Consider the following 26,302-nt stretch of genomic DNA (forward strand, 5'->3'; position numbering starts at 1 on the left):
ACCTGTGGCACCCCTGCCCACCTGTGGCAGCCCTGCCCTCCTGCTGCTCCTGCCCTGGCAGGGCTTGGCTCTGCCCCTGCCCTGCTGGGGCTCAGCAATTTCCTGAGCACACCTTGCCCGGCTCAGGCACAGCCTTGCACATGGAAATAGAAAAGATTTGGGGTTTTTTTAATCATTTGGACACAGTTTTTTTCCCTGAGGGGTTTTTTATCCTCAGTAAGCCCGGGCTGAAGCCCTTGTGTAACCCATTAATCTGGGGCTGCCATCTGCCCCCGGCGTGCCCCCCCTGGGCACAGGGCCAGCCCCAGCTCCTGAACCCCAATTCCTGCCCCCTGAACCCCAATTCCTGCCCTCTGAACCCCAATTCCTGCCCCCCGTGGGCACAGGGCCAGCCCCAGCTCCTGAACCCCAATTCCTGCCCCTGTGGCTGCAGGGAGCTGGGCTGGGGGTGTGGGGAGGGAAAGGCACGGGGGAGCTGGGGTTTGGGGTTTGGGGTTTGGGGTTTGGGGTTTGGGGTTTGGGGAGGGGAAGGCACAGGGGGGCTGGGGCAGGCTCCCCGTGTCCCCTTCCCAGAGGATGAACTTGTAGCAATAGTAAGACAATTTTCTCAGCACCTCTGAGGGTATTTACTTTTTCCATTTCAGTTCTACATCTGTTCACTTGCCGAACTGGAATTTGCAGCCATCTTATTTAGGAGAAGGAATTGATTTCTCGCTCTGCTACTGCTGCTCTCAGTATAATTAAAGCATATTGCAACGTGAGGAATTTCTCCTGGCCTGGGAACTGCTCTGCCACTTGGGTAATTCTGTAAACCAAGAAAAGCTTTTCCTTTTCCTCTGGAATGTAAATTACAGCTACAGCTACTTTAAAGCCTTTGTTCTGCTGCAGGGGGCTGGGGGCTCTTGGTTTAGGGCTGTGCAGGGGCCTGGGGGCTTTTGCAGATCAATCCCTCGGGGATTTGGCATCCAGGCTGCTGCAAACTCCAGCTGGGGCACAGACTGGTTCTGCCAGGGTGTGAATGGGAGCTGGGACCAGCTGCTCCCTCAGCCCTGGGAAGGGCTTTGCTGCTCTGAGCTTTGGGCTGGGGCTGGGTGAGCCTGGGGCAGGGCCAGGGCTGGCACAGGATTGATCAGACTGGAGCAGAATCCCCCCAGGGTGGGACCAGCGCTGGCCAGGGCTGGGGGCAGCTCTGGGTGCTGCCAGAATGTTCCTGCCTGGATCTGCTGCTTGGAGCCAGCCCTGAGCCAAGCCCTGGGCACCCCACAAGGAAAAGCTGAGCTGCAGGGATGGGTCTGGCTCTGCTCTCAGCGTCCTCCTCACCTCTGAGATCCCTGGGGACACCTGCCCGTGCCATCCCCCTGCTCCTCCCAGGGGATCTGCAGCCCTCGGCACAGCCCCTGCTCTGTGAAATATTCCCTGCAATGATTCACTCCTTCCCCTGCTCACAGCCCTGATAAACTCTGTCACAGCTGTCATCTGAGACAGGGAGAGGGAAAAATCCCTGGGATCAATAAGGAGCAGGAGCCCTCCCTCCCCCCTGCTGCAAACGGGCATTAATGGGCCATCACTTCGAGTTTAATTAAAACCAGAGTCAGCCCGTGCCAGGTCTGGCACAGCACACCCAGAGACACTCAGCTCACGGCAGGAATTCCTCTTTCATTTGCCCTTTGCACCTGGGATGGGCACCAGGGTGCAATCCCAGAGCCTGGAAGCATTTCTGGAATAATATCATTTATTTTATCCTTTGTTTTGCCATTTGTTAATCCCTACATCAGGCTGCACATTCAGAAACTGTAACTGGGATGTAATTCCAGCAGCTGCTCCTGGGATGCTCCCTGGCAGCTTCACTCCTGCTGGGCACTGCCCAGGCCCCAGGGAATGGTCCCAGGGCTGCCAGAGCTCCAGGAGCTCTCAGGGTGCCCAGCCTGGGATTGCTGGGGTGTCTGTGCAGGGGCTGCACTGATCCCTGAGGGTCCCTTCCAATTCAAGATATCCCATGGTTCTGTGAAGAGATTTCATCCTGTGTCCATGGCAGGGACACCTTCCACGTCCCAGGCTGCTCTGACCTGGCCTTGGGCACTCCAGGGATCCAGGGGCAGCCACAGCCTCCTCCAGGCTCAGCCTCGGGCATCCCCCCGTGCCCTGCAGGTGACACCAGGGTGGCACCAGGGCTGTGGCTCTGCCTCCCCACCCCTCGGGCTGCACGGAGCAGGGACAGGGGGCTGAGCCCTGTGCCCCCCGGGACAGGGGCAGAACCTTCCAGGAGGGTCTGGCAGTGCCTGAGCTGCCCCTGCTCACCCCCGGAGCAGCACCTCGTGCCCCTTGGCCCGAAGCCGCCCAGGTGAGCAGGTTCCCCTCTGCAGCACCTCTGGCTCGGGCAGGTGCCCGTGTCCAGCAGCAGCAGAGGCACAGGAGCTGTTCTGGGGCCTGGCAGGGTGGGTTTGGGAGGCCCTGCCCCTCCCACACACACAGGGCTGCAGCACGTTCAGACAATCTTCCTTTAATACAAAGTCAATATATCTACATACACCGTGGTATGAAAACCACTTACTGTTTCAGTTTGAAATAACAGTGTGAAAGCAACAGCACTTTGCTCTCATACAAAGAAAAAAACCTCCCCCCTCCCCCCAACTTGTCCAGTAAGATTTTGCTGCAACATACTTAGAAATTTGGGCAACTTTCACACAAATAAGTAAAATCTCGAAGAAGCCTTTCAGTCGGTTCTTTTTTTTTTTCTTTTTCTTTTTTCAGTTAAAGACAGGAAATGGGTTGTGTGGGGGGCTCTGGGCAGCACTTGATGGCCATGATTACCCCTTCTAGAAAAATAAAAAAAAAGGAGAGGGCAGAGGTGAGCAGAGTTTGGGGCAGGGTGGCTTTTCTCAGACATCCTGTGCTCTGTGGGCAGCTGCAGGAAAACTCCTGGGCACCGGAGCCACAAGCAGCACAGACAGGCCAGGCTGGGTCTGCAACACCCCCGGGATGCTGAAACACCTGATGGGCGTCCAGGGTCCAAAATCACAGCTCTGTCTCCAGTCAGCCAAAGCCACTGGTGCTGCTGAATGTCCCAGTTCAGCCCTGGCCCTGCCTGGCCACAGCTGAAGGGGAACTGGCACTGCCCACCCTGCACCTGCTGCTCCCCCCTTCCAGGGACCTGGGATATGTCTGTGATTGAAAACAAGAGAACCCAAAAAAAAAAATTACTAATAATAAAAAAAAAAAAAAAATCCAGAAAGGACATTTTGTTCTTACATGAGCAAGTTAAACCTTTTAAATGGTAGAAAAGCAATATGTAGAAGTAGCAATTTGCACTGCATTTTTATATATCACAGCCATTACACGTAACATTTCTACAGTGAAAAAATAGACTGTCTTTGAACATAATATGAACAAATAAGCAAATTTTTCTTTTAAATTCATTGACTGATATTCTTTGTCTTTAAAAAAAAAAAAGGAAAAAATACACTATTTAAAAAAAAGGTAATGTCACTTGTTACAGTTACATCGATACTTTAAAGAAAGCCACTCACAGTATTTGCCATTGGATGCACCTTCCTGGATCTTTCCCAGTTCTTTACAGCTGGGGCATGTTGGGGACAGTGGGAGATGTGCAAGGAGTGCCTGGTGCTGGGCCAGTCCTGAGAGGAGCTCCCGAGAGCTGCTGAGTTCAGAGGCGAGGGGCTGGCACCAGGGACCAGCTGGGTTTGGGAAATCAATTTCTGCAGGTGTTTCTGGGGCTCCTGGCAGGGAGATGCTGCTGGCAGGAGCAGGGGGACACGGCTGCTCAGGGCAGCAGGGGGCTGTGGATGTGCAAAGAGCCTGGGGAAGGGGCTGCCTTTCTTCCAGGGTGTCCCACCCTGCTCCAAGGAAAGCCTGATGCGCTGGGAGGGGGCCCAGACCCAGCAGCCAGAGAGCCCAGCCCAAGCAAGGAGGGGCTACCCCCCACAGCCAGCTCTGGGGGTTGTAACTCGCTCTTTATCCTTTTAAATATCCTAAAAAATAAATTTTGGAATTAGAAGAAATGAGGAATGTTCCAAGTATTCAAAATGTGAGCTATAAAACCTCTGGCGTGGCAGGGGCATCCCGTGGATGTTTGCAAGGTGCCTGCAAGCCCAGAATCATCCCAATGCTGATACTGAGGTTAGTAAGACTCCAGCTAGAAGAACTCCTGACCCTAAGTCTGCCTAAGTGTTGAGATTTAGCTCCTTTTCTTTCACAGAACACCTTCAATTCTGCAAGTGACTTCCTTTAAAGACTGCCAACTACATTAGTAAATAAACTGAACTCTAATGATGTAACCAAAGTCGGTTTTTCCTTCCCTTCTCCAGCAGAAACGGTTCCCAAGGTGTGTTGTAGCTTTTGGATCAGTTTCCCCACGTCCATCCATCCTCCCCAGGGAACACCTCCTGAGGTTCCAGAGCAGGTCTGAGCAGCCCTCCTGAGCTGCCCCTGCGAGGGCCAGGTCACAACGTGGAGATGCCCAAGGGGTGTTCCTTCCAATCCTCCCCCCTGCTCCCGATGCACTGTCCAGATGAAAAGGTTCTTCTTCTGAGTCAGTTTTGTAAGTTCAAGCGCTCCTCCTGGGTCAGAAGAGGCCTTCCAGGACTGAAGTGGTTGGTAGAGTCTGCACAACGATGGCTTTTTATGTTGCATAGTGATCAAAACTTCCCAGATACTCCAGAGCTGCCTGGTAACAGAACTGGTATTCATCCTGCCAACAGCAAAGAGAAGCAGCCTCAGAGGTGGGAATGGGCTCCTCAGGATCCCTGTCCTGCTTTCCAGGCAGCACAAAGCTGAGCAGGAACCTCTGTGATTCTCAAAGAGCTCAGAACTGCTGGGAGAGGGAAGTTCCAGCTCTCCCTGTATGCTGTGCCTCTCAGGTACTGAACATCCCCCTCTCCTGTCAGCCCCACAGCCAGATTCTTGTTCTTGAGTAACAACACAGCCTCCAGACTGGCATGGAATCTTTAAGGGACCTCCTAACAATAGGAATTTTTATTTTTAATTCATTTTGTATTTCTTAGATGAAGAAGGGCTTGCTGAGTGACCTCAGGTGAGGGTTTGGTGATGGTCAGAAGGGCCAGGCTGGACAGGGCTTGGAGCAGCAGGGAGGGAAACGAGAGGGGCTGGAGGTCCCTCCCAAACCAACCCAAGCCAACCCAAGCCAACCCAAGCCAACCCAACCCAACCCAAGCCAACCCAAGCCAACCCAAGCCAACCCAACCCAACCCAATGCAACCCAAGCCAACGCAACCCAACCCAACCCAACCCAACCCAACCCAACCCATTTCATGATCCCTGGGACAGGAGGGGCCCCCCTCACCTCTGTCTGCACCATTGCAGGTCGTTGTGTTCGCAGCATCTTCACTGTCTGGAAAATATCTACAACCCCCTCGTAGCGCATCCGCTCCAGGACGATGCTCAGGGTGATGAACACCCCGGTCCTGCCCACGCCAGCACTGCAGGGAGGGGGGAAATCATCAGGGAACTGTGTGCTACAAGGCCCAAATGTCCCTGCAAATGCTGCTTGGGGTGGGGCTGAGCTGTGCCCTGGGAACGTGTTGGAAGTGGAGAGCCTGGGTCAGTCCTCCGGGAGAGATACCCACAAATAACCCAAGTGCCAAGAGTGTGACCCAAAAAATGTCTGAGGATGGGAAATTTAAGAAGTTAAAAGCTTTGGGTAGTGGTAAACAGCTTTCAGTGGGAAAATTATTAACAATATGTAATATTGGGCTTTTGAAAATGAATAATTTTAATAAGAATGGATCGCCCTGTCCTGCCTATGGGTAAGGAGGTACAATTCTTGCTAGCAGCAAACAGCCCAGCAGTGCTGGAGCTGTAAATTGGGCTGAGACTGGTAAAGAATACTTCTAATTCTGCAGGTCAAATATTATAGCTATTCTATAGATATGCTATACATCCCACTGTGGCTCCCATCTCCTTCAGAGGTATTTCATCTCTCTAAATACAGAGTCCAAAGCTTTGTGGGCAGTGCCAGGGCTGAAAGGAGAGGAGCTTGGCTGGCAGAGGCTCCAACACCCCCAAGAAATCTCCCTGCAAGGATGGGGTGGAAAGGGGGGATATCTGGATTTCAGTTCCATCTGGATGAGGTGTGTCCATGTGCCTACCTGCAGTGGACAGAGATGGGGCCATCCTGGCCAAACTGCTCCTTGGTCTTGTGCACCTGCCCAATGAAGTCGATGAAACCTTCTCCTGATTTTGGCACACCTTGTTCTGGCCAGTCAGTGAACTGGAACTGACGAACAGTTCGTGACTGACCATCCTGGGGGACAAAACAGGAATAGTTCAACACCTGTGTTTGGACAGCACACAGAAAAGGCAAAAAACTCCCCTATTTTTGCTGCTAGTTTGTTAAAGGGCATGAAAAGTTGAGGCAGCTCAGTGTTGTAGTCAAGTGCACACGTATTTATTATCCAGCCCCACCGTGATGAAGCTGCTTGTGTTGCAGTTGACATTCCTGGAGTCAGGCTGTCAGCACAGATCCATATCCTGGCAGGTGCTGAAAGCTCTGACCACTGCAGACAGCACAGATGGAGTCTTCAGCAAAGGAACGTTCAAGGTGAGGTGTTGGCCCCTCTAATCAATCTTCACAAAGAATTGCCACAGTGTCAGAATTACAGCTGACAGGAAGATAAATCTTGTTCTACGAGGACTGATGAGGCATCCTCCTCCTCAACCTTGCAAATTGAATTATCAGGTTCTGGAATACTTTGGCAACCTCAAAAGCTGTGCTGTGAGAGGGAGGGTTATGTTTGCTACAGAAATTTGAGAAGGTATTGAAATGTTCCTTCAGATGAGAAACCTGACATTGAATCGAAGATTATTGGAGTGAATTTGTCCCTTTGAACATGACTGACAGTGGCTCCTCTCCAAGCCATAGAAGTGCTCATTTTCTGAAGGGTGCAGAGAAACCTTTGCAAGATTTTTATCAGCTTTTGTGGGCAAATACTTTCTGCTTTCACCTCAAATAAGCTGCAGCTAAACCCCAAAGCCCAGCACCTCTCTAACAAAGCAACTCAAGGCAGTGAGAGTGGTTTGAAACTCCTTTCAACTTGTAAGAACAAATACTCCAGTCCAATCTGTGTGTGTGTGTTCTGTTCCTCATCACAACTGAGCTCTTGGGCTCCAAATGGACTCCAAACCTCCCTGGGCAGCCCCTTCCACTACCTGACCACACTTTCCATGAAGAAATTCCTGCTATGTCCAACCTGAGCCTCCCCTGGCACAGCTTGAGGCTCTTTTGTCAACCCCCACCTTGTTCTGTGCAGGGGCTGGACTCGATGATCCTTGAGGGTCCCTTCCTACCACGACATTCCATGGGCTCTCCTCCACTGATAACCCCAGAGAAAGCGTGGACACCTCAGCCAAGCCCCCCAAACCCTGTGTCTTCTGCCAGCCCCTTTCCTCCCAGTCTGAACTGCCCCATGCCAGCACCTACCCTGGCATCTGTGACCTTGAACTCCCTCAGGATGTACTGGGGCATGTTGTACTCAGCCATGGGGTCCACCACGAAGTACTGGTACCGTGCCGAGCGCTCCGCGGGCCAGTACTGATGGCACTTCTCCTGCCGGGGCAAAAGGTCCTGTCAGCCCCTGTCCCTTCCTGCAGGATCCCCTCCCAGCCCCTGTCCTTTCCTGCAGGATCCCCTCCCAGCCCCTGTCCCTGTCCCACCCCTGCAGGATCCCCTCCCAGCCCCTGTCCCTGTCCCACCCCTGCAGGATCCCCTCCCAGCCCCTGTCCCTGTCCCTGTCCTCCAGGATCCCCTCCCAGCCCCTGTCCTTGTCCCACCCCTGTAGAATCCCTCCCCTGCCCTCCAGGATCCCCTCCCCTGACCTGCAGGATCCCCTCCCAGCCCCTGTCCCTGTCCCACCCTTCCAGGATCCCCTCCCAGCCCCTCTCACCCGCCCCATCTCGCGAAGCTTGGTCAGCATCACCACGATGGTGGAGTTGTTTTCCCAGAGCATCCTCCAGAAGTCCTCAGTGGTCTCTGCCAGCGGCCCCTGCGTGGCTATGTAGGCTCTCTGCTGCCTGGGGAGCCCAGAGCAAGGAGGGGTCAGGGGGGAAAGCACTGCATGGGCAGCAGCTTTGGGAAAGGCTGAGAGTGGGAGAGCAAATGGAAATGCTGGGGAGGATCATTTAATAATAATTTAATAATTTAGCCATCATAAAGGCAATTTAAGACCATCACAGGGGAAAATCTTCTCAGCAGGCTGGATCTGGGTGTGGGGTGGGATTTAGCCCTGGCACCCGTGATGGTGCAGGTGATGGGCAGCACAGGTGATGGTCAGCACAGGTGAAGGGCAGCACAGGTGAAGGGCAGCAGAGGTGAAGGGCAGCACAGGTGGTGGCCAGCAGAGGCTGCCCGTGCAGGGGGTGGCCAGCAGAGGTGAATGGTGCAGGGTGTGGCCAGCAGAGGCTGCCCGTGCAGAGGCAGGCGGGCTCGGGGCGGGGCGGGGCCGTACCTGTAGCCGTCGATGAAGCTGGCGTTGATGTAGTCGGAGCCCTCGACGCCGCGGATGGGCTGCAGGCACACGCGGGTGGTCTCGTAGGGCATGATGTTCACCAGGCGGTTCTTGAACTTGTTGCAGGGCAGGTTGGCGCTGATGAAGCGCGAGGTGTGGGCCTTGGAGTTGGCCAGGCGCTGCGGGCAGGGACACTCAGCTGGAGGCTGCTCCTGACCCCGTGCCAACCCCTCAACCTGTCCCGCCCCTCTGGGTGCCCTCCTGGGGTTTGTTTTTGGGGGTGAGGCCTTTCCCTAAGCAAAGCTTTCAGAAGATAGTACTGCTACTAAAAATGTCAAAAACCCCTCCAATTTAAGAGGGAGCAAATTCATTCTGAATCTGGAGCGACCCAGCCTGCAGTGCCAGGCAGGTCCTCCCAGGGAACTGCATAACCCAGCAGTGTCAGTACCTCCCACGTGGAAGCAGCAAGGTGCCACCAGCCTGGCGAAGGCTCCCTGTGCCCACGCAGCCCTGGCAGGCCCAGCCTCACCTTGAACTCCAGCTCCATGCCCGTGACGTGCTCCCTGGCCTCGATCTGTGCCAGTTTCTGGATGTAGCTGTAGAGGTTCCGAGCCGGGACCTCGGTGTTGCCGCAGGCCACGGCCTCCAGCAAGGCATCGTGGATGAAGCTGTACTGGTCCTCTGTCTGCACCATGTAGTTGCGCTGGGACCTCATCAGGGTGACGTGCCCGTAGATGTCCACGGTCTTCTCGTGCTTGATCCTCTCCAGCATGGCGTCGATCACGATGAAGCAGCCGGTGCGTCCCACGCCCGCGCTGGGGACAGGGGACACGGAGGGATGGGTTGGCCTCCCACTGGGCAGGTGCCTGCTGCCCCTGCACGCTGCTCTGTGTCCCCTGCATGCTGCTCTGTGTCCCCTGCACGCTGCTCTGTCCCCTCTCCACGCTGCTCTGTCCTGTCCCCTCTCCGCACTGCTCTGTGTCCCCTCTCCATGCTGCTCTGTCCCCTCTCCACACTGCTCTGTCCTGTCCCCTCTCCACGCTGCTCTGTCCTGTCGCCTCTCCATACTGCTCTCTCCCCTCTCCACACTGCTCTGTCCCCTCTCCACACTGCTCTGTCCTGTCCCCTCTCCACACTGCTCTGTGTCCCCTCCACACTGCTCTGTGTCCCCTCCACACTGCTCTGTGTCCCCTCCACACTGCTCTGTGTCCCCTGCATGCTGCTCTGTCCCCTCTCCACACTGCTCTCTCCCCTCTCCACACCGCTCTGTCCTGTCCCCCCTGCACTGTGACAGCCCGGGCCAGGCACAGCTGTGGCAGCCCCCCTGAGGCTCCAACAAGGGGCTGGCAGGATCTACAAACCCCTGTTTAATCTCTCAGATCTCTGCAGCCGAGAAACCACTGGTGTTGTAATGAGTAACATGCGTCACCTCTCTCCCTCGATGTTTTTGTGCATCAGGTAACATCAGACCTGTGTGTAACGGCATTTGTGCCTCAGCAGGGCTCTGTGCTCTCTTGTGCCACTGCTAATAAAGGGTTTCCTTTTACCATTGCAGTGCTGTCCTTTTTTTCCTCGAGCCCCCTTGATCTCTGTTAATTAGACTGCCTAACACCTGAACCAAGCAGGTGACTGGAGCTTTGGCAAGAATTTAGCAGCTGATCTGGGAGCTGGTTGTGAGCTGACAGCTCTTTATTCATTTTCTGAGGTGCACAATAATTGCCATCTGCAAGGGTAGTGATAAGTTGCCCACTCACAAAGACTGTTTAAACGGCATCCTCCAGCAGAGGCAGGATTAGCTTCCCCAGCAGCCTGCACAATTCAGATCTTCCCCCAGTGCCCAGGAACCCGCAGGCTCCTCCACACCCTCCTGAGGAACACAGGGATTTATCTGCATTGAGGCTTCAAGCATTCCTCACTAGGTTGTAAATTGAATTAGGGAATGCTACCTGCCTTCAGCCTGGCATTATCAGGAAGGCAGCAGCTCTCAGAAACCCTCTGTCAATCACTGTCAGCTCTGCCTCGGGCAGCTGAGGCAGCTCTGCCTCCCAAACACCTCCAACGCCCTCTCAGGTCACACCTGATCCTCCTCCCACTGTCTCACTGTGACCACAGACAGCCCCACCGCACAGAACCAGACACAGGTACAGCAGGTACAGCACCAGGCACTTCCCACTGCCTGACCAGACCATCACATCCCAGAATGGTTTGGTTCCAAAGGGACCCTAAGGCTCACCCAGTCCCACCCCCTGCCATGGCCCGGGGCACCTTCCACTAGAGCAGGTTACTCCGAGCCCTGTCCAGCCCGGCCTGGAGCATTCTGGAATCCAAGTGATTCGCCCAAATGACACCCCTCATCATCTCAGGAAATGCTGAGGTCAATGGAAGCCCCAGGTGTCCTTCTCAGATGCTGCCTGGGAACGCACCTGTGGCCCTGAGCCGTCCCTGCGCCCAGGTAAACCCAGCCCGTCCCGAACGCCCCCTGGCAGGGCCCCGTGCCAGGGGAGGGGAGCGTACCTGCAGTGCACCACGATGGGCCCGGCGTCCGGGGGGTTGCAGGTTTTGACCCGTCTGAGGAAGGCCAGGAAGGGCGTGGGGTACTCGGGCACGCCGTGGTCGGGCCACGCCGTGAACTGGAACTGCCGCACCTCGCGCTTCTCGCTGGAGCCGTTCTGCAGCACGCACGGGGTCAGGAGGGCACGGGGTCAGGATGGCACGGGGTCAGGATGGCACAGCATGGGGTCAGCATGGCATGGGGTCAGGATGGCACGGCACGGGGTCAGGACGGCACAGCACGGGGTCAGGAGAGCATGGGGTCAGGACGGCACGGCACGGGGTCAGGACGGCACGGGGTCAGGACGGCACAGCACGGGGTCAGCACGGCACAGCACGGGGTCAGCACGGCACAGGGTCAGGACAGCATGGCACGGCATGGCACGGGGTCAGGACAGCATGGCACGGGGTCAGGAGAGCACAGGGTCAGCATGGCATGGGGTCAGGACAGCACTCCCAAACTGCCTGGGCTGGTGTGCCCTGGGCACTGCCCTGCCTGTGCTCCCCCACTGAACACAGGGAAGGGCAGGACCCTTCACAAGGACCCTGCTGATTAATAATGTCTGTCATGCTCATTGTTGTTTTAATTTTATTGAAGTCGAGTCACGGGATGGTTTGGGGTGAAGGGGACATTAAAGCTCATCCAGTGTCACCCCTGCCATGCAGAGGGACCATTGGGAGGGAAATCCAGAGCTCTTGGGGATGGGAATGAAGGTTTGGAACTGCCATGAGCCAAAGTGGTCACATCAAAGATTTATTGATCTTTTGGAATGTTGCAGCCTGAGACCCCTTTGTTACTGGAGCCTGCAGGTGTAAAATAGTTCAGGTTATGTGACCCCTTCCCATCCACTGTTCTGAGTTTTTCCCTTAAGAGAAATCCTTGAGTATTGCTGCAGTTCAGGAGTGTTCCAGCCCCTCTCCAGGGAAAGCAGGAGCAGGAGCCAGCTCACCTTGTGCAGCGAGAAGGTCCTGACGCAGAAGGTGGCCAGTTCAATGGTGTCCAGCAAGGTCACCTGGATCATTCCGTAGGTGTCTGTGCCTCGGCCGGGCCAGTACTGGTCACACTTTATCTGCAAGGCAGCAGGGATGGCTCAGGGATGCACAGACCCTTCACTGGGGGGATGCTCATGCCCAAACTGCCCTGTTACAGGGGAAGCCGGGCTGGTGGCAAAGGCAAGGGAGGTGCAAGAAGTGTCTTTGCACAGCACCAGGACAGGGACAAACCCATCAGAAAAAGCTCCTACTGTCTAAGCACAGACTTTGATTCTACATCAATCCCACAGACAACAGACTGGAATGATCCTGAAGATTAGAAGGAATGTATTTGGGCTTGTTAAACAAGAGAACTGAATGTGAAACTTGCCACATGATTAGCTCTAAGACAGACATGCAGTGCGATCCAGCAGCCTCTTCTTCTGAGTTGCCAAGGAGGCTGCAGCTTTCCAGGGTGAATGGTTTTTTTAAAAGCAGTGAATCACTGAACTTTCAGGGTGCTGGCAGAGCAGGCAGAAATCCCCCCCTGGCTGCACATCAAAGGGATTTGCTGTTCCCCCGACTCTCCCCTCCAATCCCCCTGGATTATGACTAACCAGTCATCCCTCTCATGCATCTTACCCGTGATTTCTCCTCCAGCTTAGTCATCATGACAATGGTGGCTGAGCGCTGCTCCCACACCATCCTCCAGAAGTCCCCAAAGGTCTCTGGCAGGGGCCCCTGGGTGGCAATGTAGGCGTTCTGCTTCCGGTACCCGTCGATGTAGTTGGCATTGATGTAATCACTGCCCACAATTCCTGTGTCAAATCAGCAAAAAATCAGGGATCTGCAAGGACTTCACACAGCTGGAAGCACGAGGAGATTTTTGCAGGGATGCTGTTAGAGAGAAGCTCCCTGCAGAAACACCAGAGCCTTCGTGGGTCAGGATGACCCAGGCTCCTGGCAAGCTTTTCCCAGTTCAAGCTCCTGCATTGCAGAGAGACAGTAACTCCTTGCAAGAGATATTAAAGAGACCAAATATCAGGCCTTGAAACCATGGTGTTTTTACTCATGTGCTTAACAGAGCAAAGTCCTGGAGCAGGGCTCCTGCTGCATCAGTGTCCGTAGGACAAACCTGAGTCCTTGTCCCAGCCTGCCCCGAGCCCAGGCAGCAAATGCACCTGGTCAATGACTGTATGGTCCACAGTCTAATGCCAGGCTTTGAGCTACAGCTGGACAGAGTGAAGAATAAAGCCAGGCTTGATTTAGCCAATGAAGGCTTTGAAATTACAGGCTTTGACTTGCTGTAAATTGCCCGCTGTCATTTTTAAGAGTGTTTTTTTTTCCTACTTGCGTGAGTTACAGGCTATTGAGTTCCAGCTGCTCGCCTGGGTCCCTGCTTGAGGGCTTGGGATGAGCAGGAGGCACTGCCAGAGTGAAGAGGTTGATTGGGACATGGCAGGAGAAAGCTGCTCTGAAGTTAAAAGGCCCCTGGCAGGCGGCGCTGCCCAGGTTCAGCTCCAGAGCCGGCGCCTGGCACGGAGCACTCCGGGCTGGTTTGGCTGCTCCCGAGCACAGCGAGTGCCTGGCAAGGCTGGCAGGATCTGCAAACCCACGATTAACTCGGTGCAGAGCCCTTCACTCCTCTCTCCAGGGGAGCCAAGGCTGGGGAGCAGCGAGCCCAGAGCAGCCCGCCCGTCCTCAAGGGCACTCAGCTGCTGGGGAATGGCTTTTGATTCAATTCCTGCAGGGTTCCCTACCCTTGCTCCCTCCCAGTCTGAAATTTCAGGAGGGAGAGAAGGTGGCTGCTGTGGCAGGAGTGTGTTTAAGGCTGAGCCTCTGGAATGAATCTCCTCTGCAGCCCCCTGGGGTCCACTCTGTCATTGGAAATGGTGGCTGTGAGCTCCTGCAAGGTTTCACTGTGTGACAGCCCCAGCTTCAGAGAAGTCACAGAATTAAAGGCACTGCTTCTTCCTGTCCAAACAGGCAGCGGCAGTCTGCATCCTCGACAAATCCAGATTTCAAACAAAGAAAAAGCAACAAAACTAATTCCTCCAGCTCCTTTCATCTTCCAGCCCTGAGCATAAAATAGAGCCCGGTAGGAAGGAGCACAGCAGCCAAGACATGTCAGAACCTCTCACATGCTTGAAAATTCAACCTTGGCCCATCATCCTTGCACTGTTGGTCTCTCACAGAGCCCTGGGCAGAGCTGGAACTGCTGCCTGCATCCATCCCCGGATCCAAGACCAGCCCAAGTGTCCTTCACTCCCTCACTTGTGCTCTTCTCCCCACCCTTGAATGACAAAGCAACTTTTTAAAGCCTCTGCTTTCCTTGGCTCATACAATATTAATCTCGGAATTAAACCAAGGCAGAACACAGTCAGCTTCACAAGGAGAAACATTTAAAGCCCCCTAATAGTAGACCAGAGCAATCCAGATTTGTGCAGTTTTTTGGCAAATCACCGTGCTCTGCTGCTGCCTCAGCTCTCCCCCTTCCCCGTGCCCCTCGGAGCTACCGTGGCACAGGGAGATTATTTTAGCAATTCCCTGGTCTCAAAGGCTTTGGAATTAGCCTCTCCATTCACCAGGCAGTTACCAGGACATCCCACATCCTCTCTGCTCTGATGATCGCCTCTTGGCAACGCAAGACTGGCCTTGAAGGCTTTATCCACCCGGCACAGCCACATCCTGAGCCCATGAAACTCCAGCATTATCTTGGCAGCAGCAACCCAAGCAGGTGCCCTGTTCAACTCCATCTCAAGCCCCTCTTATCCTGGCATGCACTGGAGCAGCTCTGTCAAGAGCCATGAGTTGTGAAATTTAATGTAAATTTTCTGACTGCACCATCGCTCACATAAGCAGCTCAGGAAACAATTTATGACTCGCCAGGCTCGCTCTAACCCCTTCTTATCCCCAGCCTTTTAGGGGCCAGGGCTGCAGCAGGGGCTGCATATCAAGTGATCTTTGTGCCTGTGCACCTCAGTGGCCACATCTCTGCTGCTGCTGCCTCTCACATTTGTACAATCAGCCCTGGGTTTGCTTCCCACTCCTCCCTGAGTAGCCCTGCTCTGCGTTCCCACCACCCTGCTCTGCTCCCTCTAAAGCACTATGTGGTCTGCATGCTTCCTGTTAGTCAGAGATGTATCAAACAGGCCTCTCCAGGCAAAGGGAAGGCGGTTTCTTGATAAACCAGCCCTTGATAGGAGGGATTGCAGCTCCAGGGGAATATGTCAGTCACCAGAATTCAACAAACGCCTGGTTTACAGAGGTATCTCCTGCTTGCCAGACTCCCAGGGAGACGTTAGGAGAAGAATATCAATAGAGGTGAGAGCAGAGCGTGTGCAGTGCTCCCTGCAGGAGCTCCAGCCCAGCCTGCCTGGAGCAGGGCACTCCCTACCTTCGATGGGCAGCAGGATGACCCGCGAGTGGTCGTAGGCGATCACGTTGGCGTAGCGGTTCTTGGGCTTGTTCACCTCCAGGTTGGAGTGCTCCCAGGTGAACTGCTGGCCAGGGTCGATGGACTGCAGGGATTGGGAAAGGAAAGGGGAGTCAGTGAGGAGAACAGCAGCAAATGCATCCCTGAGCACTCGCTCCACGTGGCTCTGCAGGTTGCTGAGGAGCGCAGCAATCGCTGTTTGCCAGAACCCAGCTTTGCTGTGGGAAAGCCCCAGCCCCGTGGTCCCATCTCCCTGGGCCCCAGGTGGAATATCTGAGGTCATTCCCCCTCTGGATTCAGCACCAAAGGTCACCAAATGGGGAGGAAGCCCCATGGGAGCCTGGCAGGGACAAGAGTGCATCCCCCAGCACAAAAGAGGGGTAGGGACCCCGGCCCTAGGACAATCAATGTGGATTTTTCCTAGATGAAGGGATGAAGGAATAAACAATGAAATGCACTGGAGAGAAAAATCCCCTCTGCCCGTCCTAGTGATTTATGCCAGGTTTGGTGGTCGGGTTTTTTTTCCTCTCTAAAGTCCAGCTGTCCCAGATATGGAAATTAGGTTAATTACGTTTACCTCTAAATCCTCAGCCAGAGAATTAAATAAAACAAGGGCTTAATTCCTTCATCATTTTGCAGAGCCCTTGGGGTTTGCCTCAATTGGAGGCTTGGCAGGAACGTGCAGAGCTGTGTTTGCTGCTGCTTGCTCTCCCTCTGACTGCCACCCTTTGGGGACAGGGTCCCAGGTCCCAGAGCCACCCCTCTGAGCCAGCCCCTGCTGCCCTCCCTGGCTGTGCCCACCCCCCCAGGCACAGCTGGTACAAAACCATCCACAGAAGGAGCTCGCTCTGGCTGTGGAGAATTCCTAACTAATGGGTATTTATACTATTGTAATGTGTCTGTTTGCTCTCCATCCCTCTAATCATGCCTCGCCTTCACTTCATTAGCGATGTTTGTTCAGCTCTGGCTCTCCCTCTGGAGGAGGCTGGGCTGGCTCAGAGCCAGGGCACTCGGGATGTGGCATTATGCAGATCAGCCTCTGGAATCTGGATGGAGCACAGAACGAGCTGCTGCTGCCCCCGAGACCCAGCGTGGGAGGAGAGAGCCAGGCAGAGCAGAAAGTGCCTTCTCCAAGGCGTGACCCTGCTCCAGGTGCCCGGTGATCAGGCAGCCAGGGCAGGGAGAAGCATCCCTTGGTTTGGAAAACATCCCCTGGCTCCTTCCTGCAAACAGACACAGCCAGCCCAGCCTCACCATTAGGCTAAAAATGCCAGGGCATTTGATATCTTTCAACAACAAAACCAGGAGCAGAGAGAGGCTTTTTACACGGGCATGGGCTTTAAACTGACAGGTTTTAGGTTGGATATTAGGAAGAAATTCCTGCCTGAGCAGCTGTGGCTGCCCCTGGATTGCTGGCAGTGCCCAAGGCCAGGCTGGACAGGGCTTGGGGCACCCTGGGCCTGTGGAAGGTCCCTGCTGATGGCAGGGGTGGCACTGGATGGGCTTTAAGGTGCTTCCAACCCAGACCAGTCTGGGATTGGTCATTACATTTTCCCTGTCACTACCAGGATAGGGAAAATGGGCACAAACCCCTCAGACGTGACAAGGAAGCACAAATGATCCTGTTTTCCCATCTTCAGCTCCGTGGCTGCTGATGGCATCAGCTGTGGAGCGCTCCCTGCTCATGTCACTCAAGCTCAGCTGTAAAACCTGGGTGTCACAGTCCTTCACTTGGTCTCCTGTGTCCAGCAGCAAGTCATGGGTACCCCAAGGACAGCTCCATCCCATCCAGCAGCCACCTTCCAGGACTGCATCCCTTCTCTGAGGGAGCTCAGCTGACCCAACAAAAGCAGCTCATGGACCAACCTCTTTCTTCTTATGAACTAGAACTGAACCCAGCAAAGCTCTCAGCAAGTACTTAATTTTCAATACATAAATAGCTTCTAAATTTCAGCTAACCAGGCCTTTAAAATGAAGCTGTTAATTTGGATGAAGGCCTGTCTGAATTCCCTCATTCCTGGCTCTACAAACCCATGCACAGCACTCACTCTTGCTCATACCTCATACTCTTGGGATAATTTCAGGTTATCATTAGCTTTGAGATGCTCTGTGTGTTCAGCCAGCTCGGAAACGGGGATGGGTGGGTGGCTGAGCATACCTAAAAGACAAGACAGCAGGAAAAGGATCTCATTTAATAATGACTAAAATTCACAACTGTTGCGCATTTTATAAGAAAGAAGGAACAAGAAAAGAAAATAAATTACAATGTAAGATCTGCAATGAAAGTAGGGAGGTTAGAAGAGAAGAATTCAGGGCTCGAAATTGTGTCCTTGGAAGTAAAAAATAAAAATCAAGGAAATAAAACCAAAACAGTAAAATGAGAGTGTTCCCGTGATGGCCCCATTTTCAATGTAGAAATCAGAGCAAAACAAAAAGGAAAATCCGAAGAGCAGATGCGTGTTAGCGATTCCAAAGTGGACTTGGAATGAGCAAACGCTGCCAGAGGAACCCACGCAGCAAATGGCACAGCACCCGCCAGGATCAGGAACCAGCTCCAACAGAAAGGAGGCAGGGCAGGATCCAGCCAACCGTGGAGATGTGGGCAGGAGATGGCAATATGCAGATGGGGGGAAGCAGGGGAGGCTTTTCAGGAACTGCACTTGGTGATCTTTGAGGGCTTTTCCGACCTCAGGGATCCTCTGGGTTGTTTTTTGCACAGCATTGCCTCTGGAAGTTCTCGGTCTGCTCATGGGCACTGAGCTCTGACCTGCACCATTTCCAGAGTGCAGCCAGGCCTGGAAGCACCCAAGAGAGAGACTCCTGTTCCCACTCCTGGCTGGTGGGGGATGCCCCTTCTGCAGCACAGCCCTCCCTCCCGTGCTGTGGCTGGGCTGTGCAGCCCTGTCCAGGCTCTGCTGGGAACGCTGGCACCCTCTGGGATGGACAGGCAGACCCTCCTCAGGCAGGGGCACTGGGCCTGATGCCCCCAAGCTGGTTCAGCTGCTGCCCCTGCAACCCCCCAGCACTTTGGTGTGCTGGTGTTGAGGCAGCCAGAGCTGCCAGGGAACTCACTGGAGCCACACTGGGAGGTCCCACTGGTCGGACTGGTCCAGCTGGGGCACATCTCAGCCAGCACCGGGGTGAGAGCCGTGGCTGACTCAGCTCTCAGCCTGGGATTGGCACATCCTGCTCTGAAAGGGGCAGCAGGAGCTCGGGGAAGAGCAGAGACCCCTCCCTGCCCACGGTCCCTCAAAGGCTGCGCTGCAAACCCGGCAGGAAAAGCGCTCCGTGCTTTGCTCATCTGCATCGGATTGTGTTCCTCCAAAGGCTTCCCATGCTGCCTGCCAGCCTCTCCAGAGGCTGCAGAGCAGCATGCTGAGAAGCCCTGGGCAGTGCCCCCGATGAGAAGGACAGGAGTGGAGAAGAGATGGAAGCCAGGGAGAATTTCGAGCCCCGTGGGTGTTGGTGGGTGACAAAGCAGCGGCGTGGCAGCAGCATGGTCAGATACTCTGAAAACTCAGCACAGAGATGGCAAAGCAAGCATGACATCCTCAGTTTTACAGTGATTTGGGAGAGGTGCTGCTTCCCCCAGGCCTGGGCACGGGATGAGTCTGCCTTAGCTGGACAGGTTTCTCCTAAGCTCACCACACATCTATTTTCAGCACAAGGAAACAGGGCTGAAAATAGATGAAGAGGGGAAATATACCAAAAAAGCTCACAAAAATAACCCTGAACTATCCTGGGGGCTGTGCTGGCTCCATTCCAGCCTGCTGAGATCAGGGCAGGAAACCTCTCTTGGCTCATGGAGGAAAAACTCCCATTTAGTCTCTTGTTGTCCTGTCCCATCAGACCTGGAGGAGGGTTCTTTTGTCCACCTGGATGAGGGGGGCTGCCACCCACCCCAGCACGAGATGCAGACTGGGGTGGTGGGTGGAACTGGTTCTCTCTCAGTGTGGGATGGGATGCTCCAGATCAGACCAAACCAGTTTAACACCACCAACACTGGATGGACATGTATGTTAAAAGGAGAAAATAAACAATCTGAAACCCCAGCAATAACAAGCAAGAAAAACCCCAGATCCTCCTTGGCTCAGAAGTCATGGAGCAACATGAACAAGAACCTCTGAGCCACGGGAAAGGCCCACTGTGCCAATCTGGAATGAGGACTCACCTTCCCCTTGAAGGAATTTCACAGGTTTCTTTCATAAAACTCCAGGAAAAACCCAAAGTGTGACCAGCAGCTCTGCCCTTTGCTGGGGTCATCCTGCTTCCCCTCCAAGCCTCCCTGCACAGAGCCTGGCTGGGGGCACATGGGAACTCGCCTTGTTCTGCTGCTCTTAAGGAAGAAACTCCTCATGGGATTGTTTTCTAGGGCCCTTTGGAATAAAAGAACCTCTGCAGCAATAAACACTTCCCTGGTCAAAATGCCAAGTGCATGGGGTTTGCAGTAGGATCCAGGAGTTTGCCATGGAACGAGGCAGGAGCGGCACTGCCTCAGCTCAGCTGCTCTTCTCTCCTTTATTTCAGGAACTCCTCTGGGGTGTGAAGGGCTGAGTTCAGCCAGGAAAATACCCACAGCCCCTCTGTGACACATTCCATACCAAAGAGACCAATATTTGGATGTAACTATTCAGGGAAATTTCCCAGCCCTTGCATCTCCGAGCACAAGCAGCATCTGGGACTCTTCACATTTGTCAGCTGAAACCTCACATCCTTCCCTGCCCAGTATTAAAAAAAACCCAAGCCCACACCACCCAGCAAGGCTGGGATCCTGGCTCCTAATGGGATGAAATCTTTTCAAGCCAGTCTCATCTAACATTTCAATCACTTGAATCTCTCTAATCTTATCACAAAAGACTTGATTCTCTGTGCACCAGCCCAGTCACCAGAAACGTCACCCTGACATCTGCTCCGTGCCCAGAGCCCCTTTATCCTGCAAAGTCGCCGTGGCTGGAGGAATCTGGGGTGGCCTCTGGTCCCTGTGCTCCTGAACAGCCCCTGCCAAGGAGCAGGCACCTGCCCCAGGTGGGAAATGGCCCCTTCCCCTCTGGATGAAAGGTGCCTGTGTGCCCCTCTCACGGGGGATCAGCAGCTGCAGCTGCAGCTCCTCTTTCCCTGCACTGCAAACACCAAAGCACGACCCCCAGTGACACCAGGGCACGAGAACAGGGGACACTGAGGACACTGAGGACACTGAGCCAAGCAGCAGCCGTGGAACATCGGCCACAGGGGGAAAGGCAGCCCTGGGTCCCCCGGGACAGCGAGGGCTGGATGGAACCCAGCTGCTCCCCGGGCTCTGGGCTGACCCCGGGTCCTGCCAGGGGCTCTGAGGGGAAACTGTAAAACTGGAAGCACAGCTCAGACACACAGATGGCACAGAAAAGGGATGAGATGGGCAAACACCGCAGGAACACGGAGAATTCGGCAGAAAATCAAAAAATAGTAACAGGAACGGAACAAGAATTGGAAAGGAAAGTGATAGAAGAGGAAAATAATAATGGGGGAAAAATGAAACCAACAGGAACAAAAACACACAGGAACTAACTTTCCAAGTCAAACTCAGGGTCACTGAGAGGGCTGCTCAGACCAGAATCTGCAGAAAACAGTAAAAAATAAATAAATAAAAGATACACTTTTGTAAAATTTCATGCTAATAAAAAAAAAAAATCAACATAAATCTAAAGAGGAAAAGAAAGGTATTTTTTGTGCTGATTAGGACAGGATATCTACGATGTGCTATGCTTTCCCCTCTCTGAGCTGCACATTCCCACTCCCATGTCCCTCCTCTGTTTCACTGGGGACACGATGGAGATTCTACCTGGGGTCACCTGTCTGGAGAAGAGCCTACAGGCCCCTTCTGAACCACAATATATTGAATTTAAATGCCTTTAACTCAGAGAGTTCCTGTGGACTCTTCCCCTGTAGACTGCAGCACAACCTCTCCATCACCACCAACACACTCCAAGATCATTTTTCCATCCATTTCCATTTCCACTCAGTGTTTCCAAAATTCTGTGGGAGGCAGGTGAGCAACTCCCCCAAATCCTTTAAAACCTTTTAGTGCTTAACAAATGTCAGAGCAGAGTAACACCAGGTAGGTCAGCTCTGGCCAGATAGACTTGGTAAGGAAAGCATCTCCTAAAGCCAGACTGCAGACAGACAGCGTCCAGTCTGCAGAGCCTTAATGCAGGTCTGGATGTCTCAGGTACCCTTTATAAACCTCCCAGAGCCAGAATTCAGAGGTACAGCATGTCCAAAGCAGTGGGGTCAGCATGACTCCATCTCTGCCATTACCTGATGGAAGCACCCTCAGCTGGCTCTGCTGTCCTGTGGGACACAGGGAAACCCCCACTCACCCAGGGAAACACATGAACCAGCACTTCCAGCTGCTTCTTGGCACCACGACCAAGCTGGAGGGCCACAACTTTTTATTTTTATCTCAGCACAGTCTTTTCACCTGAGGGAGTGCAGCTCCTTCTCTTGGGTCTCCCACCTCCCTCCACCTGGAGCACCCACAGAATGCTCCCAAAGGAAGCACCCAGACAAGGGCAAAAACCCCAGACAAACCCAGACAAACTGCTGAGCTGCAGCTGGGAGCACTCAGAAGATCTCCAACACCTCCAGGCTCTCCTGCAAGAGCAGCACCAAGAGCTGATTGAGGGACTGAGCTGTGCTGGACTGCTGTCTCTGCAGTGAACCTGCTGCCACCCCTCAGCTGAGCATTGCTCCTAAGCCTGGGCTGATCCCAACAGATCCTACCTCATTTTGGTAAGATGCTCAGCTCAGCACAGCCTTTGTGCTTCCCCTGCTCTCTGTCCCTCCTGCCAGCCCCACCCTAAGGAAACTGGACAATGCTAAGGACAGGACTGGGATGGGAGGGGGAAACAGGAGCTACAGAAACATTACTAACGAGCACAAACAGCAAAAAAAAATACAAACAAACTGAAAACAACAGCCAGCCCCCAAAAAGCACAATAAATTCCCTTCCAAAGCCTCGAGCACCAGGAACTTGGAGGCAGAGGTGTGGACAGGCACTGGGTCAGCATGGCCACGTGTCCATCTGGGTGAGGACATGCCAGAGGTGCCATGCAGGCAGCTGGGACATGCATGGACACGGGGACACGTGTGTGCAGGAGGGGTGCACAGAGCTCAGCACTGTGACACAGGCTGGCCCAGCCCTGGCAGTGCCCAGGGCCAGGCTGGACAAAGCTTGGAGCAGCCTGGGGGAGCAGGAGGTGCCCTGCCCATGGCAGGGGGTGGAACTGAGTGGCCTTGAAGGCGCTCCCACCCCAAACCAGTCTGGGATTCCATCACAGCATCTGGACCCAGTGAGGAGAAGCTGCCTCACCTGCACCAAGCAGCTCCTTTCCCCTTGCACGGCCCAGGGGCAGGCCTGGCTTCCTGCAGGAGTGGTTTGGCACCAGAGAGCACCAGTTCCAGGTGTGGCTGGAGCCCTGGGGGCTGGCCAGCCTGCCACACTCCCTCTCCCCACCCAGGAGCTCCCAGCTGGGGCACAGGGCAGCACTGGCACAGCCATGGCGCTTGCAGCTCAGCCCAAATGTACCAATTTCTCTGGAAATCCAGGAAAACCCTTCTTCTGCCTTGCCAAGGCTGGGCACAGCCCGTGCAAGGTCCTTGAGGATGCAGCAAAGGCAGCTCTCAGCATCCCCAGCGAGCACAGACGGGGCTGGGGCTCCCTGGCTGTGCCCAAGGGCAGCTCTGGCTCTCCAGGCAGTGCCTCAGCAGGCAGGCAGGGCTCAGAGCAGGGCCAGGTGCCCCCTCCTGCCTCCCCAGCAGGACAGGCTGGTCAGCAGCCGGTTACCTGGAGTCTGGAAGTTGATTCTCCTCATCTCCACGGGGTCCTTGGGGTGGTGGGGGGCAATCTCAGCGTTGTTCAGGAGGCACTTGGTCCGTGGCTCTGAATCTTTCCGTTTGCTTCGCAACAAAGCCAGAAAGAAACAAAAGAGACCAGAAAGAAAAAGCAGCTTAGCTTCTGGGCCTTGTGGTCTCAGCTACTTCTCAGTTACTCATGTTCAGGCATGAGCAAAGCGCCCACAGAAAAGCAAAGGTGCAGCCAAGGGTGTAAGGACATAAAACACATCAGAAAAGGGATGAGGTCTGCAAGGCTTGCCAGTGCTACGTTTTAGGGGTTGACGATGGCCTGGGAGCCCCTCAGCAGCTTTCAGGTAAGTCTGGACGTTCCCCCCTTCTCCCAGCAGCAGCACAGTCTGGCAGCCAGGAGCAGCTGAGGTGCTGTGAACTCATACCTCACCCTCCCTGCTCAGAGCAGCCTCCACTGAACTCTGCGGAGCAAAAAATGTTCCAATCTGGCCAAGCCATTTCCAGCCTGAGAGCACCAGAGCCAGCAGAATCGTTTGGAAAAGTACAGAATCTCCTGGCCATGACCTTGGGTGTCGAGCTCTGATATTGCAGTTGGCTTGTTCAGGAGCTCTCAGAGCTGCCCTGCTGCAGACAGAGAAGTCAGAGCAGCAGTTTTCAGTCTCTGAACTGCAGAACCCTAAAAATGTGGGTTCAACAAACAGTGGAGACACGTCCTCTCCCAGCACAGCTGTGCCTGCTGAGATCCACCTCTCCCTGCCAGGCACCAGAGCCCGCTCCAACCCGCCAGCTGAGCTGCACATGGAAGTGCTTCCTAATATATTTTCCTCCAAATGGGTTAGGTTAGCTTAGGCAGCTGAAAAAGTCTTTGCTGACCTGGTTCATTCTCCTTGAAGAGAATTTAGAAGCAAAGCCCAGTGCTGACCCAAAGATGTGATAACTTCTTGCAGAGAAGCAGTGATGAGCTGCTGGGAGCTGAACCTCTCCAGACAGCAGAGTGCAGCCCCCAGCCCGAGGTGGGAAAGGTGGTCCCAGCCCTGCCAGCAGGGGCTGTGGAGCTCTCACCCCTCCTGCTCAGGGCGCACAGAAGCCTCCAGTCGCCTGCCTGCAGCAGCAATGGCAATCACTTAGGCAGGGAGGAGGTTATCCAGGACATTTTTAGCCGTCTCTTGATGTCATTAATAGCCAGAAGAAGTGGTCTGAGCCCTGCCAGCACTGCATGGGGCAGCATTTTGGAATGACACCACTTTGCAGTTCGGGTTTATTTTTGCTGCAGTTCTGAAACTGCTGTCAACAGTTCATGGACTGAACCCATCAGTTACTTCCAGTGAAAACTCTTTCAGTCTTGGAAATGGTTGGGAAAAAGTCTCATTTCTGCAGCCATAAACAGACTCTGTCAGAAGCCCTTGGCTGAGGGGAAAGAGCAGCTTCTGCCACGGGACAAGGACAGCCCAGCTGGTGAGAATCCTGCTTGCAGCGTGCCAGTGGCTCAGGGACAGCCTGTGTGGAGCAGCCAGACATGCAGAAACCCACTTTCACCTCTGACTGCCACACACAAATGAGAGCTTCTCTGCTCCATTAACCCAGCACTTTATGAGCCATTTACTGTCACTGCTGCACAACCTGAGAAAGGGCCGTTTCATTTAGGAATGGACAAACAGGAGAAAGCTGGGCTTGCTTTGGTTTTCCTGCCCCAGTTCAAACATGGTCCCAGCTAATCTGACATGGGGCTTCTGTGAGGACAGATCTAGAGGTGGGAACGGCACCAACAAAGCCCCAGCACCACACAGCAAACACTGCTTAACACACAGCAAGCAAGAACCTGAATAAATGGCAAATCTGGTGCTCTTACCTGTCTGGTTTGCTGTCCAGGAAAGCAGTAAGTGGAGAGAAGACAAGACAAATGTTCAGGTTAGAAAGGACTTGCAGAGCTAGGGGCAAGCATTTGCTCAGCTCTAACCCTGGCAGCAGATGTGGGACCAGCAAAGATCACCCAGCCACAGGGACACCACCCAGGACCCCTGAGCCCCTGCCCAGAGCAGCCTCACATGCTGGGATGCAGAGAGCACTCTCCTGTGCATAAGGGAGCACACAGGTCAAAGACAGAGCAGGGCTGGGGGAGCTCCCCACACCCTGGGAATGAGCTGTCCCAGCTGGAGACACCTCTGCTGGCCATTGCCACCTTTATTTCCTTCTCTCAGCCCCTGCTTGCCCTCCTGTCCCCCTCCCCTGCCCTGCGTGTGCTCAGGGACCCCCAGCTCCCATCCCCACACCACGAGCTGCTCAGAAAGCCAAGGGAAGGGAGACAAAAAGGAGTGTTCCCTGCTCTCCCTGAAGACTCACAGCCTGCTCCCGTCTCCCAGCTGCAGCAGAAAACCAGTCTGAGAGCAGTGGAGGTCTCTGGGGTGCCTCCCCTGCATCCCCCCAGTGCCCACAGGGAGCAGGGGAAGGGGCTGAGCTGTGAGCAGCGAGGCTGAGTCCTGACACCCTCACTGCCCGAGGGAGGGTCTGTGGGACAAGCACAGCTTTCCTGGGAGGGCCATGGGGCAGAATCTGCAGCAGCAAATCCCTGCTAATCCCTCCTGGGCTGGGCAGACTCTGCCATGGCAGCATTTGTGTCTCAGGGCTCCTCTCTCCCGTGCCCAGCGGGGCAGAAATCCCCTTGAGGGCCCTGGGGACACTCAGAACCACCTGAGGCGTGAGCAGCTCTTACTTTTTGTAGAGCAGGATGGCGATGACGATGCAGATGATGAAGACCACGGCCAGGACGGGCCCGATGACCCAGATGAGCCCCTCCTCACCATCAATGATGGGCTGGGGGTCAGGGTTGTCCAGCTGGATGGGGTCAGAGAAGGGACTGGCAGCATAGGTCTGCAAGACAGGAACAGGGTGGAACACAGCTCAGAGGTGGGATGGGACTGAAGAGGGGGCAAGCACAGGATATGGCACAGGAGGAACTGCTGGAGAGGATGTGAGCTCTCTGCAGCACAACCCAAATGCTGACAGGGAAAATGCCCTGCTCCTG

The 26,302-nt window shown here is 54.4% G+C and overlaps 1 protein-coding gene across 1 annotated transcript in view; it reads right to left on the bottom strand.

Annotated features, from left to right (window-relative positions):
- Positions 1 to 2,560: 2,560 nt before the first annotated feature.
- PTPRS (protein tyrosine phosphatase receptor type S) overlaps positions 2,561 to 26,302 on the bottom strand; it is a 127,538-nt gene continuing 103,796 nt past the window's right edge. Inside the window, exons 20-35 of the mRNA XM_084220927.1 lie at positions 25,991 to 26,148; positions 25,130 to 25,141; positions 23,261 to 23,373; positions 20,984 to 21,031; positions 17,499 to 17,596; positions 15,400 to 15,523; positions 12,645 to 12,820; positions 11,981 to 12,100; positions 10,995 to 11,149; positions 9,010 to 9,295; positions 8,481 to 8,659; positions 7,920 to 8,046; positions 7,457 to 7,582; positions 6,126 to 6,280; positions 5,321 to 5,456; positions 2,561 to 4,708 (exon numbers count right to left, since the gene is read on the bottom strand). Coding sequence (XP_084077053.1) covers positions 4,640 to 4,708; positions 5,321 to 5,456; positions 6,126 to 6,280; positions 7,457 to 7,582; positions 7,920 to 8,046; positions 8,481 to 8,659; positions 9,010 to 9,295; positions 10,995 to 11,149; positions 11,981 to 12,100; positions 12,645 to 12,820; positions 15,400 to 15,523; positions 17,499 to 17,596; positions 20,984 to 21,031; positions 23,261 to 23,373; positions 25,130 to 25,141; positions 25,991 to 26,148 — 2,082 coding nt within the window. The 3' untranslated portion in view covers positions 2,561 to 4,639. The remainder of the gene's footprint in view (positions 4,709 to 5,320; positions 5,457 to 6,125; positions 6,281 to 7,456; positions 7,583 to 7,919; positions 8,047 to 8,480; positions 8,660 to 9,009; positions 9,296 to 10,994; positions 11,150 to 11,980; positions 12,101 to 12,644; positions 12,821 to 15,399; positions 15,524 to 17,498; positions 17,597 to 20,983; positions 21,032 to 23,260; positions 23,374 to 25,129; positions 25,142 to 25,990; positions 26,149 to 26,302) is intronic.

The sequence above is a fragment of the Fringilla coelebs genome, assembly GCF_963513975.1.
Source record: "Fringilla coelebs genome assembly, chromosome: 24".
Taxonomy (NCBI): domain Eukaryota; kingdom Metazoa; phylum Chordata; class Aves; order Passeriformes; family Fringillidae; genus Fringilla; species Fringilla coelebs.